At 44.6% G+C, this 15,982-nt stretch overlaps 2 protein-coding genes across 2 annotated transcripts; one reads left to right on the top strand and one right to left on the bottom strand.

The window, feature by feature from the left end:
* Positions 1 to 1,925: 1,925 nt before the first annotated feature.
* LOC306952028 (acyl-coenzyme A synthetase ACSM3, mitochondrial-like) lies at positions 1,926 to 10,645 on the top strand (the record flags this gene model as incomplete). Its single annotated transcript, XM_079542660.1, has 13 exons — positions 1,926 to 2,123; positions 3,503 to 3,713; positions 4,406 to 4,613; positions 4,842 to 4,985; positions 5,819 to 5,972; positions 6,667 to 6,746; positions 7,391 to 7,514; positions 8,012 to 8,092; positions 8,719 to 8,820; positions 9,521 to 9,648; positions 9,763 to 9,862; positions 10,285 to 10,404; positions 10,559 to 10,645. The coding sequence occupies 13 exons, from the start codon at positions 1,926 to 1,928 to the stop codon at positions 10,643 to 10,645; spliced, it is 1,737 nt and encodes a 578-aa protein (XP_079398786.1).
* Positions 10,646 to 11,425: 780 nt separating this feature from the next.
* ERI2 (ERI1 exoribonuclease family member 2) lies at positions 11,426 to 15,937 on the bottom strand (the record flags this gene model as incomplete). The annotated part of the gene is given in 8 exon segments (XM_079542985.1): positions 11,426 to 12,760; positions 12,946 to 13,034; positions 13,551 to 13,632; positions 14,700 to 14,800; positions 15,107 to 15,263; positions 15,379 to 15,555; positions 15,559 to 15,799; positions 15,915 to 15,937. Coding segments are annotated over 8 exon segments (2,205 nt in total).
* Positions 15,938 to 15,982: the final 45 nt, after the last annotated feature.

Below are 15,982 nucleotides of genomic sequence, written 5' to 3'. Positions count from 1 at the left end.
CTAGGGAATCCCTTTCAGGCTGTTCATTCACTTTCTGGTAGGATTTTGTTGCCTGTGTTCCAACAAGCTTTTTACAATGTCCTCCTGCAGAATGCAGGTCTCCCTTTGCTGTGAGGTGGAGAGCAGATTCACTATTTGGGGGAACATTTTTTCAGTGGAAATGACCACTGCAGGAGCTGGTTAGCATCTCCTTTTCAGTGTCTGCTTGTCACCAACAGACATGAGCTGAACCCCCAGGGGCAACATGGCAAACATGCAGATCCTGCCTGCAGAAAAGCTGCGGTGTCACCTTTTCTGATCAGCATGTGGAGCTTCTTGGCTTCAAAGATATAGATGGCTGTTAGCAATCTCTCTGCTGACCTTGGAGCTGCAGCTTGAGGGTAGAAATGGAGCAGGAGGAACTCTGACAGCCAAACCCTTAGGAGTAAATCTTGGTGCCCCAAATTAAGGTTAGCCAGTTAGCCATGTCCCCAGCTCCCTGGCAAATGCGACCCTTTCATTATGGGCTGATGGCAAAAAGAGCATAGTAATGCCATGGCCACGAGGCAGAGTGCTTACAGAATGCTGTGCCAGCTGCAGCGCCCCAGGAGTTGACAGACACAGCTGCACTGCTGTGGTTATGGTCTGTTGTTCCCTGTGCTGCCCCAAACAGAGTATAACAAGCTGGAGTTATCTGCAGCAAGCAAGGTCCTAAGGCTGTGCTTTTCTGGGGCCAGGAGTCGGAGCAGGGAACTGGAAGGAAACAGGAGAGATTTTCACCTCACTTTCTGCTTCCACTCTGAACTCTGCAGAAACCTGTCAGCTCTTCTCTCCAGATGGGACCTGGCTGCCCCTTGTGTGAGTCCAAAGTACGCAGAACAGACACGGACAGCGGTCACTGGGCACAGCAGCAGTGCTAGAAGAGCTGTGCAACTAAAGCCTTGGATTTGTGCAAGCAGCCAAAGCTGAGGTGCATCTCAGCTGTTGGAGGGCTGAGAGACTGAGAGGTGAGGTAACAGTCTCTGCACGAGCTGTGCTGCTGCTGGACAGGACGCTTTCTGGTCCAAGACTGGAACAAGACAGGTATGCCTCTTGTCTGTCTGTATTCCCTGATCTCCTTGCCTCTCCACACCTTTCATCTCATTGGGTTTCTCTCCTGTCTTTCATAAACAGATTGAATGTTACAGATCAAAAATTGTCCCTTTGCTTCATTAATTCACTGAAATCATGTGGGTTTACAGCTGGATGATTATTAATTCAGCAAGGAGCTATCAGTGTTTGTATTATTTTGTAAATAAATGCATGAAAATTATGATTGTTGAGTTTTCTGCCCTCCTGCTAAGCTGACTGTAGAGAAACACAGCTCCGCATTTTGAATCCCTTATCTCGGGTCCTTTTAAACTTTCCCCATCTCATACAGCACATAACACCAGTGCTAATAGGGTAAACTGCAGATGCCTTTGTAGCAAGTAACACTGCGGTCAGCCAGTAACTCACGTGGGACTGTTGGTTTTCTATGCACCGTCTTAGTCCACGCTGCTACTTAAATGTTCTCAGTCAGCAGCAGTCCTTTCATTTCCAGCAGCCACAGTTCAGGTGCTTTCAGTGTCCCTGCTATGTAACAGCAGTGCTGTCTAGCAGCTGGGTGGGAGCTGCAGGGAGGGAAAGGCTGTGACTCATGGGCATAGTGCCCTGCTGGGCGTCCTGAGCGTGGCAAGTTGGGTGCACGGTGGGGATCGCAGCTGTGTGATGGTCTGTGGAGGGCAGGGACCCAGCAGCAGAACCAGAGCTGTCCTCTCCCGGTATTCCAGATACCAGCTATTGTTAATCCAGCTCATTCCACTGCTTTTAGTAAATGCCGTTTTGAAACTACATAGCTATGTAGTTAGCTAACACCTGGTTTGTATCTGCAGCATTTCTTGGAGGCTGCTTGAGCTGCTGCTGCCATGCGGTGTCTACTGAAGGCCATGAGCATCGTGTCCCTGCATGCTTCCCTGAAAAGATCTCGCCAGCTTTGCAGCCAGAGCTCCCCAGCTCAAACCCCATTTAGTTATGAACTCATGAAACAGCAGTACAGACCAGAGGTGCCAGAGTACTTCAACTTTGCGAGCGATGTGCTAGACAGATGGACTGAAGTAGAAAAGGTAACACTACTTGTCTGCTCTGCTGCTGAAGAGCTGAGAGCTGCCAGGCACATCCATCCAGCACGCTGCTGCAGTTGTGCTCTGGTTACAATATCATGACCATCTCATGTAGTTTGAACCTGTAAACCGCTCAGGCCACATGCTGCCTTGTTTGTGGGCCCAAGTGTTCCTTTAATCAGTAACCCTGGTGACACTGACCCTGAGTAAATTTGTGCCTTAAGGACAAGACCAACTGGAGCACTTGGAGCCTTGTGCTGGCTCCCCTACCAGCTGTGACATGCACCCCGCCTGTGTGTGCAAGGCAAAGCACTCAGCCCCCGCACATCTCACTGCTTGCCAGCAAAATGAGTAACACGGTGTATTGCCAAACCTCCCCGTTCTTTTTACGGTCGTGAAATCTTTGCATCAGGAGCTATCAGAGCTATCAGTCCACAAAAGCAAAACACTCTGAGTGCCCAAACAGGCACAAGTTCTAAGCAAGGATGGGGAATAAAAAAAAAAAAAAAAAGAGGTGAAGTGTAGGTGTATGACCTATCTTCTTACTATATTGTCCTAGTCTCTGTGGATGCAGTCCACAGGTTCTTTATGATGAGGGGCTGAATACAGTGGTGTCCACCTGGCAGCAGAAGCAGAGCAGAGGTATCTCCTGTCTGACACAAGGCGAGCATTTGCTCCATTTGCAGGGGGAATGGATTTTGGCAGGCTGCAAACTAAGCAAGGAATGAACACCTGAAGAGTTTTGCCCTCTGAAGTACACAACTAAACTCTTCTCCCTGAAGATGAACCTTAGTGTTATTCTGCCACCAAACAGATAGCAAGATACCATGTTCTTGCTGCCTCCATGAAGTTTTCTTTGCTCAGGAAGTGACTTACACAATGTCACTGCTAAAGGCATCAGTCCCCTTAAGAGCACGTTGTGTGCATACATTTCATTTTTCACACATCTGTTAGTTATGAGGGATGTTGATTCGAGATCACACTGCGGTTTTGAACCTCAGATCTAATTTTCAGAAGCAATAAATAGGCCCAATTCAAGAATAAGTTGGAAATGAGCTCAGAGAGTTTGTAAAACTGAGGCACAGCTCAGCTGCAGCTGTGTCCATTGGCAGCTTTTTTTTGTGGCCAGGAACAGAAGGCTGGACAGCCTCTCTGCAGAGGGAAACAACATGAGCTCAGGAAAGGAATTTCTAGCATGATATTTGTAGGCAGCTTTTCCTGAAGGAGAGCCTCATTTGGAGCCAGTGGCAAATTTCAGCTTCATCCCCGGATTCCTCCAGCACTGAATTAGTGCCAAACGCTTTGTTTCCTCAGACTTAATTAAGGTAAAGGTGGTATGTTCCTTAAGCGAAGCATTTGCACTGTACCCTCTCATTCTATAGGAAGGAAAAAAGCCTAAGAACCCCGCATTGTGGTGGGTAGATGGCGATGGAGAAGAGGTGAAGTGGAGCTTTGAGGAGCTGGGATTGCTGTCCAGGAAAGCAGCCAATGTACTCTCTGGTGCCTGCAGTCTGCAGTGTGGGGACAAAGTTCTTCTGCTTCTGCCACGGATCCCAGAGTGGTGGCTGCTGAACGTGGCTTGCATGAGAACAGGTTGGTGAGAGGATACAAATGGCATATGGGGATGGAAATCATGAGTTAAACCTGTCCTTGCTACTTAATGCATGCAGAACTAGAAATATGCTGTTGAGGATGAACTAGTAAAACAGGAATGCCCTTCATGCCAAATGTGGCATTTCTGTGTAGTTCTGCATGTGCCCTAGGTGTTAAGGAAACACTATGAGCCCACTCTCCTTTGACATTCTCCTTTCTCCAGCACTTGTGATGCATCCCAAATGCACCTTCTTGCAACCTTGCAGTGAAGCTGGCCCACATTTAGCCAGGTGTTTCACATGGCCCCTGTGGGATCTGTTACCTGCTCAGTTTGCCAATGTTTTCAACTCAGAATGTCATGGTGCCCCACAAACACTAGGGGGGTACGGTAAAGAAATTAGGTCCAGAAGGATGGCATGGTCCTTGGGAGGTGTCTTCAGACCAAGGAAAGTTCTTCCCTTGATTTCTTTTAGTCGTCCCATGTCCAGCCTGGTACCTCCTAACTTGTGCCCATCCTCACACAGAATTCAATCCACCAAGGAAGTCAGTATGTTTACAAACGTAGGGACAAATCCTGCTTTCAGTACAGCATTGTCTCACTCAAAACCACCAAGTAAGCTGAAGTCTTAGTAGTACAAGAATTATTAAGCAACATATAAGCTATTTTTTCCATTCCACTTGCTCCTGTTTAGGAACCGTCCTGATTCCTGGCACACAGCAGCTGACAGCAAAGGACATTGTCTATCGCCTACAGAAATCCAAGGCAAAGGGCATAATCACCGATGACTCTGTTGCATCAGCTGTAGAGTCAGTAGAGGCTGACTGCCAGTCTCTGAAGTTCAAGTTGCTGGTGTCAGAGAGCCACCGAGAGGGATGGCTGAGCTTCAAGGATCTCCTGAAGTGAGTAACCACCACTGTGACAGTGTCATAGTAAAGATAAGAGTGTTTCCATTTGCTTTGGATGAGAAATGCTGCAGGTGCCAATGTGTTCTCATCCTTCTGGGTCTGCACAGTGGAAAAATATAAATGTTTTTGGCACTTCTGATTGCTGCAGAGGTTATTCTGAACATCTTCAGGAACGTGTAAGTCACACAAATCATTTCATTCCTCATTTTGTTCATTTTGAAGAAATGCTCCATCTGATCACCGGTGCGTAACCACGAAGTCTCAACATCCCATGGCCATCTATTTTACTAGTGGGACGACGGGAGCTCCAAAAATGACGGAACATTCCCATTGCAGCTATGGTATTGGCCTCACAGTGAGTGGAAGGTATGTCCACTGCTTCGTCAGACAGATTGGTGGTGTGGCAGAAGGAAGAGAAACACAAGGTTTAACCAGAAATGTTTGTTTCGCTGCTTTAAAAAACAACCCTTCTGTGAGACCCAACCAAGATTTGTTTGATTGGTTGTTTTTCCCAGGAAACAAGGCAGATTTTGAGTCCAGCTGTCCTAGTGTGCATGGAATGTAGCAGCCAGATAGACATACTGACTTCTTTTTAACATTTTCTTTAACTTTTGATAACTCTTTTGCCATGTGTCCAACAAGTAAGCTAGCACTTAACAGACAGTCCACCAAATGAACATCAGCATAAGTTCATAAAGTCCGTATCCAAAATGGGAGAACATGGGTCTGACAGGCTTCTGGGTTCGTGTGTGCCTGGGTTCAACAGAGCTCCTAGAGGAATGAAATGCTGATAATTCAGAATCTCCAGATTTATAAAGCAATATTGTTTATAAAATTGATAGGGCAGTGCACTTCAGTCTAACTGGAAGAGAATAACAAACCATATGCGGTAAACCAAAACCATCCTTGTCACTAACAGTGAGTCAAGCAATCTTATATTCATGCACCAGCACATCCTGAGGTGGGTTTTGCTGCTGCATCGCTACAACTTCCCTTGGAAACATGCAGCATCGGTCCATCCTGCTGCACCCTGCCATTGCCAGGACCTGGTCAAGCTCAGCCATTCAGGTCTATCTAAATGCTACTTAACCAAGCCAAACAGTGCCGGATTCGCTTCCCTGGCACATCTCATGATGTTTTACTACTTGCTTTATTTCTGCTAAGTATGGACTGTAGGCTATGCTTCCTTCTGCTATCAGGTACTGGCTGAACCTGACCTCTTCAGATATATATTGGAATACCTCAGACACGGGCTGGGCCAAAGCAGCGTGGAGCATTTTTTCAGCATGGAGTCAAGGGGCATGTTTATTTGTGCATAAGATGCCGCAGTTCAGCCCGCCTGCTGTCTTTGAGGTATGTGGGGGAGCCAACCTTGCAGCTGTTTGCTGTTAGTCCTATAAATGAAACACAGAGGAGATTGGGCTGGGATCCGCAAAGCTAATCTGTTATTAAAATGAGTGACTTTAATAGATAAGTGAGAGTGCTGGTTGCCTGCACCGTGTAACTCAGTGGTAAGGGGTGAGGAGGCAGCAAGGCTGAATTCCTTTAACAAATGCCATCAACATCATATTGTCCTCCGTTCTCCACACACAACTTCTTACCCTTTGTAAAAGAGTACCACCACTTCACCCCTTCTGAGGTGGTGGGAGCTGCTAGGTAACACCAGGCTGTGTTGGAGAACGCTTTCAGTTTTAGTCCTGTAGCACATCTAAAAACGTAGGTTTAGGATTTCACTTTTTTTTCTCCCTAAATTGCAATTACAAAGCAGCTCCGCTAGGAGGAGTTCAGACTTTCTCGGAGTGCAGAGCTCTGGCTAACGAACCCATTGTAAGATGATGCAGATTCTGTTTTGGAGGAAAAAAAAAAAAAAAAACTAAATAAATGTAACTGCTGTGCTACACTAATATTATAATTTTAAGACACTAATATTTTGTTTGTGTGTTTCATAAGCCTGATGCAGGCAGATGCCATTACATCTCTTATATTGCAGATGAGACCTCACAGCCTATATTGACCACATTGGTTTTTACTATTCTGAACTCCTTAGAGCCTGTCAAGGTATCCCATAACTGTCTTCTGCTCAGCCCCAACTGCCTACCGAATGCTCGTGCAGCACCAGCCGCCCAGGTAAGCCGAGGCCGTGTCCCCAGCAGTGTCTTCCATCAAAGCAGTGTGCCAAGTGCTCAGCTCTCTGATTTTGTTCCACATTCACAGAGGTAAACAGGAACTCAGACTGTGTGTTTCTCAACACCTTAAGTCTCATTTATTGTGAATAAAGTCAGAATAAATGCTTGAGGTACCACCTTAGACTTTGTAAGCAACAGTGGAAGGCAGCATGGTATCATACTTAACACTCAGAAATACTTTCACTGTCACATTCTCCTTCCCTCTGTTCCCCTCCTGTGTCCCACCAGTAGTGTGCTCCCCATGAAGTGTGTGTCGGTACGGTCAGTGACACGTATGAGAGACATCTCGGCCTCACTGGGTTCTCACTGGCAGGGTTGAACTTCATTATTCCTCCTTGGTCCAGGCTTCAGTTCAGACTCTAGGACTAGAAACATCGCATTATTAGATTTTCCAAATAATACAGAAGTAAAACAGAAAGCTTTTTTTTCTTTCTTTCTTCTGCTATTTTCAGATTTGTTGTTGTTTAGCTCTGCACAGTCCAAATGGAACAGCAATTTGTGTAGAAAGGTCCCCCACAGTGCAGGAATACTGCAGCAAATGGGACGCAGTAGACATAACTGGAGTCATTTGCTTTCTCTTTCCAGCTGCACATTCAACAGCCTGAGGCACTGTGTGAGCGCCGGGGAGCCAGTCAACCCCGAGGTGATGGCTGAGTGGAAAGCATGGACGGGGCTGGATATCCATGAAGGCTACGGACAAACAGAAACTGTACGTTAAGCTTTACAGGTGAAAAGCATATAAATTCTATTCAGTTTGCCAAGAAAAAGCCATTAAAAAGATTGTACAGTTGTATTAGGTTTACGTACTCCTCCTCACTTCACCACATCCCAGCAACACAAACTCATAATCACTATTACAGCAGTTGTGACTTTTAGGGAGAAAGTCAATTCCAATATGTAACAATGAAAACACAGTTTTTTCAACTCATAAGACTCCCAAAAAAATCCAAGGCCTGGTCTTCACATGAGACGCACTCTTCATGACCTCCTTCCAAATTCTGCTTTGAACTCTACCTTTGGAATGCTCACACTGTTTGCGGTTCTGGGCAAGATTTCCAGAGAGTCATTTATTTCACTGGATGTATGAATATAATGAAGGGATCATTATTTCCTACAGAAGATTGTTATGTTAGCTGAGTCTTCTAAACCTAAGCTAAAGACTGAATATACAAGTCACTGTTTGACTGAGAAAAATACTGATTACAGGTGCTGGTCTGTGGAAATTTTAAAGGAATGGAAATTAAACCTGGCTCTATGGGAAAGCCATCTCCAGGGTATGATGTCAAGGTATGGCACCTCTGGTGGCACTGCCATCTCTCAGATCGTCAGTTGTCATCAAAGAGGTTTAAGAGCTTTAGCGTGGCACTGTGCTATGCAGCATCATTCCACAAGGAATGGATTACAAGTATGTTACTGACCCAAACGCAGTGTGGAAGTGAGCAGTCACACCTTCCTCTTGCACCAGCCTCAGTGGGATGACATAGATGACAGCCCACTATTGGATGGGAAGGCAATGATGGAAGTCAAATTACTGAGTAAACAAAGAGGGTGAACATATTTCTTTGGGGATAACAAAGCTGATGAAGTAAATTCTGGCAATACTTGCAATATAGTTTGAGATTTTTATTACCTTTCTAAGCTTTTTAGCAGCTTCTTCTGTTTTCACGTTCATTACTTAACCTCTTTGGAGTCTTACTAACTTCATTACATGTTTTCATAGTACTGGGAATTGCTCAGATAAAAAACAGTGTGAGGTACAGTGGATTTGCATTAAGCTGACACTGTAATTTCAGGGTCAGACTCACCTCCAATGCTCCAAATAATTTTAAATGAGTATTAAGATTCTATAATATTAATATAATGCTTTTCAATTTGGCTCAAAGATAATAAAGTTTTGTTTTGCTTATTTTCAGATTATAGATGAAAACGGTAATATTCTGCCTCCTGGAAAAGAAGGAGACATTGCCATCAAAGTAAAACCTACAAGACCACTTTTCCTCTTTACTTGCTATACTGTAAGAATGCTTCTCCAGCAAAAGCAGATGCCATGTTAAGTCTCTGCCAAGGAATCCGTGCCTCATTTCATTTACATATACTGCTTAGATGTCTAAAAACCCCTGGGAAGGAAAGAATTTCCTTTTCTTTTCATGCAGCTGCTTAGTCTACATACACAAGTTGTTAGTTGGTTGATGACAGCGCCTTGCCTAGCAAGCTGAATCCACTTTTTTTTTATTATTGGCTTAATAAAAAGGGAAATATCTAACAGCTTGCTCCCCGAGTCCCCAAATACCCTTTGGTCAGAGGGCTAGAAACCCCATCTGAGAAGTGGGGACACTGTTCAAGTATCTTCAGTGCAGAACTGGGCTCCATCTAGTGTTTTGAGCACAGCGTTTTTTGTTTGAATTTCAGTTCAAATGTTCAGTCCCAGAATCAGAAAAACAAACACACAGTGCTCTCAGTTCTTACAACAGGAAACCGTATTAAATTTTGGGGATGCTATCAGCCTATTATCATGGAATCATTAAGGTTGGAAGAGGCCATCTTGTCCAGTCATCAACTATGTCTTGGTTTATGGGCTGATAATAGTGAATTAATAATCTATTGTTTATTATTAATGTCCCACTGAATATTCCTGCTGATCATGAATCTACTAGAATGCAATTTATTTTATTTTCCAAGTAGCCTTTAAGCGAAACACAATTTAATATTTCCTAGGATGATCCAGAGAAAACAAAGGCAACGGTCCGTGGGGATTTCTATGTTACTGGAGACAGGGGGCTCATGGATGAAGATGGATATTTCTGGTTTGTTGGGAGAGCTGATGACGTCATTAATTCTGCTGGGTAAATCAAACTGATTAACAATACCTCTGCCAGCACAAATAATAGAGCTGATTCAGACAAGATGTGTTTACGTGTGTCAAGTACAAATAAAGAACCTTTATCTCCATTCTAAAGATACCGCATCGGACCATTTGAAGTAGAAAGTGCTCTAATAGAGCATCCTGCAGTGGTGGAATCAGCAGTTGTCAGCAGTCCAGACCCCATCAGGGGAGAGGTAAACAAGCTAAGCACATTTTAGGTAAAAGGGAGGTTTATGCACACCGTGGCTGAGGAAGACCAGCTTCCAGTGGATTAGTCTATCCAGTGATGGAATTTTTGAACTGAATAAAATCAAATTGGCATTTCTACTCTGTCAGATATGTCTAACCAGAAAAACAGACCACGGCAATTACCCCACATCCAACATAACCAAAGCACAATTTGAAGCTTTTCCTCTGCATTCCAGTATTTCCCCTTTTGACTATCCCCATAGTCCAGACAAACACACAACATTGGCATAGCTGTTTGTCGTATTTGTTATTCTGCAGTTTGCACATGAACGTTTGGTAAATGTGAAAGTTAAACCAATCTTTCAAATCTGACTGTTGTATAATGTTTCATCATCGCTTCACCTTCTGTTCCCTTATTGTCTTCAAGGTAGTGAAAGCCTTTGTTGTTTTAACGCCCAACTACGTCTCACATGATCCAGAAAAAATGATGAAAGAGCTACAAGACCACGTTAAGAAAGCTACTGCTCCATACAAGTATCCTCGGAAAGTGAGTCGTCAATTATCCAAATTCTTTAAGTAATTGTCATGACCATAAGAAAGCACGTATCAACTATTACACCACTTGTGAGGCTGTGCCACCAAGGGGAAGTCACATCTGAAATGAATTATTTTGTACTGTAATTCCTTCCCTTTCCCATTAGATGGAGTTTGTTCAAGAGCTGCCAAAAACCATTAGCGGGAAGATCCGAAGAAATGAACTACGCCAGAAGGAGTGGAGGAGATATTAGAATGCTTTGGGTTTTGGGTTGTGTTGCTGCTTTAACATAGCGTGTGGGTTCCAGTGCCTTTTTGCTTTGTTTGTTTCTCTAAATAAAATAAGATAATGCTGATTTACACAGTAATGTGAAGATACATGATGTCTCTTAGTTGACATTCTCACTAAGTCTCACCTGACCCCCAGCACTCAGCTGCCCCAGTGCCACATGGAGAGCACAAAAGCAGGCAGGCACAAATGACACAACAGTTCTCTTATAAAGAGGGCAGGGCAGTAGATGATGTGTTAAATAAACTTAATGAACCATCTTTAAACTGCATTTTATCTTTATTATTACTGAAATGAGAAAAATCACAAGAATTTACTACAACACTTGCTTCAGTAATCACTTCTGAGCAGCATGATAACTTACAAATACATATTTAACAGTTACAGTTAAAAATCTCTACAAGTACATTTAGTAAAAATAGTATAAAAGCAAAATCTACATCATTAAATTGTTTGAGGACTCAATTAGCAAAGAATTTAAGGCACGTGATGATGAAGTAGGAGTTTAAGATGCGTAACAGCAGCTGCTCACACCTTAACTGCAGCACAGTGATTTGTTCTGTCTCATTCCAACCTTGTCAACATGGGTATGTCTGCGTGCTTAAACACTGCAATTTTCATCCACATTAGCCAAGCAGCATTATTTTCATCCTCTGCTGAGAACATGTATTTGACACTGGACTGCCCCAGTTTCATTAACTACAGTTAACTGAGATTCAGATTCAAACCACCAAATTAAAAAGCTTCAAGTTCTCATAGATGGTCTGAGGAACAAATATTTGTTGGAATCATTTCCTGAAGTGCTGGGGCACGTTCCAAGAGAGGTCAAAGCATCTACATTCACGGTGATATCATGAGATTTCTCTTTTAGAAATGCATTTTCCCACTTGAAGTATCCACAACTTCTCTTACTACCTTCACGCCTGCCAACAGGACAACAGAAAAAAGCCTTGCCATGATTTGGACCTGCATTTGACACATAGAGCCTTTTAGCCCTTCGACCACAGTTACACAGAGGGGGAGCTAGTCTTTCATTTTGCACAGCTGTTACAGACTGATTTGGATTGACTGTGGAGCTCAGAACGGCGTGAGATGCTTTGGACAAATTCAAATTTCTCAAAGGTAAGGCATGATCTGAAGACACAGTTTTCTCTTGATAGATAGCAAAAGACTGTTTTTTTGCTGGTGGGAGTGCTGCTGGACTGGTTGGCTTTCTTTTGGGAACCTCAGAAGGAACAGAATAATTTCTCATTAAGACTGATTGGGAAGAAATAGCATTTACCTTTGCAGATGGGATCTTAAAGGCAGAAAGATTTGAAGTCTGCCTTTGTACCATTCCTACATTATAGATAGTAGTATCAGGACTTTTGTAAACGATAGATCCAGGAGGTTCTGTGGGTACCAGAGTTTTCCCCAAACTTTGATCACCTGAACTGATCTCAGCCGATTGCTTTGGAATTGTTTTTTCTTCAGACACAGTTAAGATGTCTGTACTTGAGTCCTCCTCAGATTGAACGCAGTCTGAATTTGGTTCAGACTGAGATTTAGGTATTAGAGCTACATCTTCCCAGTCAGCTAGCAGAGACAAGCAATCAGAATGAGTGCCTGTATCCTCACTGGAGGTATTAACTGAGGAGATGGTGGTGGAGACAAGTACTAGTCCTGACCCACACACTGGAGAGCTGTACCTTGCTGCGCTCATGAGATGCCCGCTGTTCAATCCTTGCTGAATGCCTGGTGACAAAGTACTGTGAGATTGCTGTGCGTGTCCAAGAAGAGGAAATCTGTCAGCAGATACTGTGGAAGAGCTTCGGACTTCATCACGGAAATCAGTCCTTGAGCTGCTGCCAGATACAACATGCATGTCTGGTGCGCAATCACTGCAAGTGGCCCATTCTGCAGATTGTACACGGGAATTTACCATAATTCCAGCAGTACCATTGTGGTTTCTTTCTGCCAGAGAGCTTGCCTTGCAAGATCTATCTCTGGATGTTTCAAGGCTGCTGCTACTTCCTGGCAGAGTCTTGTCAGCAGAGTTGGTATTCAGCGTTCTGGAAATTAAGTTCTTCCTAGGACAGGACTAGGAGTCCATTAACAAAAAGAGATTTTGGAAAGTAAATACCCAGAAGCTTTAGGAATCACTGCACAAAACTAACAAGAGTGTCAGTCTAAGGGTATTCTGTTCAGTTCATACTCAAGATTCACCCTTCACCTGTATTTCAGGCTACAAGACTAGTAGAGGAAAGATATGAAATAGTGACCAACCTTATCCAAAGATTTAGTAATCTTCAGCACACACCCATCACAAATCAGCCTCCAAGCAAGACGAGCAGTATTCCGAGAATCATCCAACCCTTCAAAAGTATGGTTATATATTGATATCTTCCTTTTAATCTACGACTGCTGACAGTTCTTATTAGAGGACAAGTAACATTTCCGTACACTAGGAAAAGTAACATGTACATACACTTAAGAACTCGTGTAGCTGAATATATAGCCACAACTGTTAAAATCCTTCCTGTTTCATATTAACTATATCAAAAATTAAAAATAAATATTATGTTTGTATTCTTTCATACTCATAAGCTACTCATGAGCTGTCAGGTAAGATCAAGTTTCCTTATCCCTTCCTCGCTTTCTTTTTCCTTTCATGCCCAAGCAACTCAGAACTTGATATTGTGGAGCACACACACACAAAAGCTCTGGGAGGGAATTCTAAAATTAAGCATGAAAATAAAAATGGCAAACTCTGACCTCTCAGCTGTTTCTACTTGGATGGTTTTATTGACCAGAAGGCTACAGTCTGGACTACCTGGAAATAATATTATATATATTCATATACAGAGAGAGATTCATCAGATCACACTTACCAGAATGTTCCCGTCCAACAAAAGCCAGCCCCAAATCCTGTAAAGCACCACTCAGCCCTTTAGGTTTTCTGTTATAGAAGGCCTAAGGAGAAACATGCGGCTGGTTAAGATGCAGCAGTTCACAGTGGAGTGAAAAGCACTTCCAAAATATCACCTAAGGAATAATAAATCTCCCACTGCCATTGTGCAAGTCAGATTTCTTCATGTTAGTACTGTGATAAATGAGCATAAAAAAACACGTGCATTACCAACAGCAGATAAGAATGGAAAGAACAATGATTCCTTCCTCTTCCAGTCTTAAACTAATCCACTCTACCTTTGTTCAGCAATCATCCATTTGCACTTCATGCCTTACATCAATAAAGGCCTTAACAGAAAGAACAGCCTTGAAGAATACAATTACAATACATCTTGAGATGCTTAAACTGTTGTATATATATATTTTTAAACTTATGCCTTTGCAATATGCATGTGCCAAGTATATTAAATAAGGAAAGATATGACTCCCTGGTTCTCCCCTTGATCACGTTGTTTGACTTTAGAGATCTAAATCTGCTGCCTGAGCTCCAGCACTAGGGACAGGCAAACTCCTGGATCGCTCCTTTGAATGTTTCCTTGGCTGCAACAGAACTCCTGTTTGTGTGTAGACCGAAAAACCAACCAAGAAAAAACCCACCCCATAAAAATAATCTTTCATTTCCTCAGTAGATATCCATTTGCAGTGTTACTAGCACTGCTCTGATCAGTACTAGTACTGTTCTGGTCAGAATACAGTTCCCACACTACGTCCTGACGTAACTGCTGAGCAGACAAGGACCACTACTTTCTAGGTAGCAATGTAAGACAGTAAGAGCAGTGTAGGAAGTCCAGGCAGCAAGCAAGCAAAAGATGCCAGGAAAAGAAGAATAGCTCAAAAATTCTCCAATGATTATCAGTAATTTATCTAACAACACATTTCTTCCCTAGCATTATGATTTCTATTAAAATTTACAGTCATAAGGCATGCAGTTTGTTATTTGTGTAACAACACAGAATGAAAGAGTCGGGTAACTCTAATTACTGGAACACAGTGCTGCCTGGTAGGTGTGATACAATTAGCATCTGAGGTTATAACACAGACCTATGTTCCAGCTTACTGGTTTTTCTCACCCTGTACGTCGCTTTGAGATCAATCCAGGAATTGAAGATGCCAGGTTTCCGCAACTGCTTCCTCTTACATTCGTAGTGCAAGCACACGCCCAGGTCCCAGTCTGCACAGGGAAGACAAGAGCAAGCAAAGAATTAATGTTTCTTTAATCCTAACTTCTGCCAATTGGGCATTATTCTCACCTGAACAAGCCAGAGGTTACCAAACAAGCAAACAAACCAACAGCTGGGCAAGACGGTGCACAGCCACCTACAAATCAGCGGGAGCCCTGCGATGGGGCGGTGAGCACTGCTGCCTTATGGCCATCAATGCAGGACAGTCCCAAAGCAGGCACAGATAACAGTCCCACCAAGGACTCCTTTTTAATGCGCTCTGCTTTGTGTAATAAGCAAAAGGGAATGTTGCCTACCTGTCCAAGTAACAAAAGCACACAGCTTTGTCTCTGGAATGGCATTACTTGGGATTTCTGAGATGAACAGAAATTTCTTCTCCTTCTGTATCTCCTGAAGCCACTTCAAGAATTGTGACAAGCAGATGTGCAGAGGGACTCCTTCGTCAACTTGTTTCTTTGGGCAGCGGATAGAGAAACACCCGCGTCAGTACAGACTGCAATCCGCTGGAGGTTTGGCTGCCTTCGGCCCTTTAAAGGAGCACCGAACGGTGTAAGTCACAGCGGGATACCTGCTTGACGCCGGTCAGCGCCGTGCAGAACTCGGAGAGCACGGGCTGCTCCTGCGGCTGCACGAAGGCGTGGAACTCGGCCTCGATCCGCCCCGTGGCGGCGTTCAGCAGCACGGCCGGGAACTCAACTGGGAGGGAGCACAGCGAGAGCGGCGGGAGGAAAACACCGCGTCCGTGTCAAGTGCGGTACGCGGGCACCCCGCAACACACAAACGCACATCGCACCCCGCAAACACACAAACGCACATCGCACCCCGCACACAGCCGGGCACTCCCGGAGCAGCACTCACTGATCTCGGGGCGGCGTTGCCGTGCGTCCCGCCAGCACGTGGACTCGAAGTCGAGGACGAGCAGGAAGCCGAATCCGGATCGCCGCTCCGTCACCCCGCCGCTCCGGCCGCTCCGCGCCATCCCCAGCGACCTGCGGGACGGGGCGGCCTCAGCGCCGGGCCGAGAGGAGACCGCTCCGGCCCGGGGCGGGGCGGCCCGGCCGGCCCGGCCCGGCCCGGCCCAGTGGTATGTGCCGCGGCCCGCACCTGGCCAGCCGCTTCGTAGCCATCTCCGCCGCTTCAAACCGCCCGCGGTCCTGCCCCGCTCCCCGCCC

This window comes from Tetrao urogallus (genome assembly GCF_951394365.1).
Source record: "Tetrao urogallus genome assembly, chromosome: 15".
Lineage (NCBI taxonomy): Eukaryota > Metazoa > Chordata > Aves > Galliformes > Phasianidae > Tetrao > Tetrao urogallus.
The sequence above is the reverse complement of the archived record's forward strand: the minus strand, read 5'-3'. Positions and strand labels throughout refer to the sequence as shown.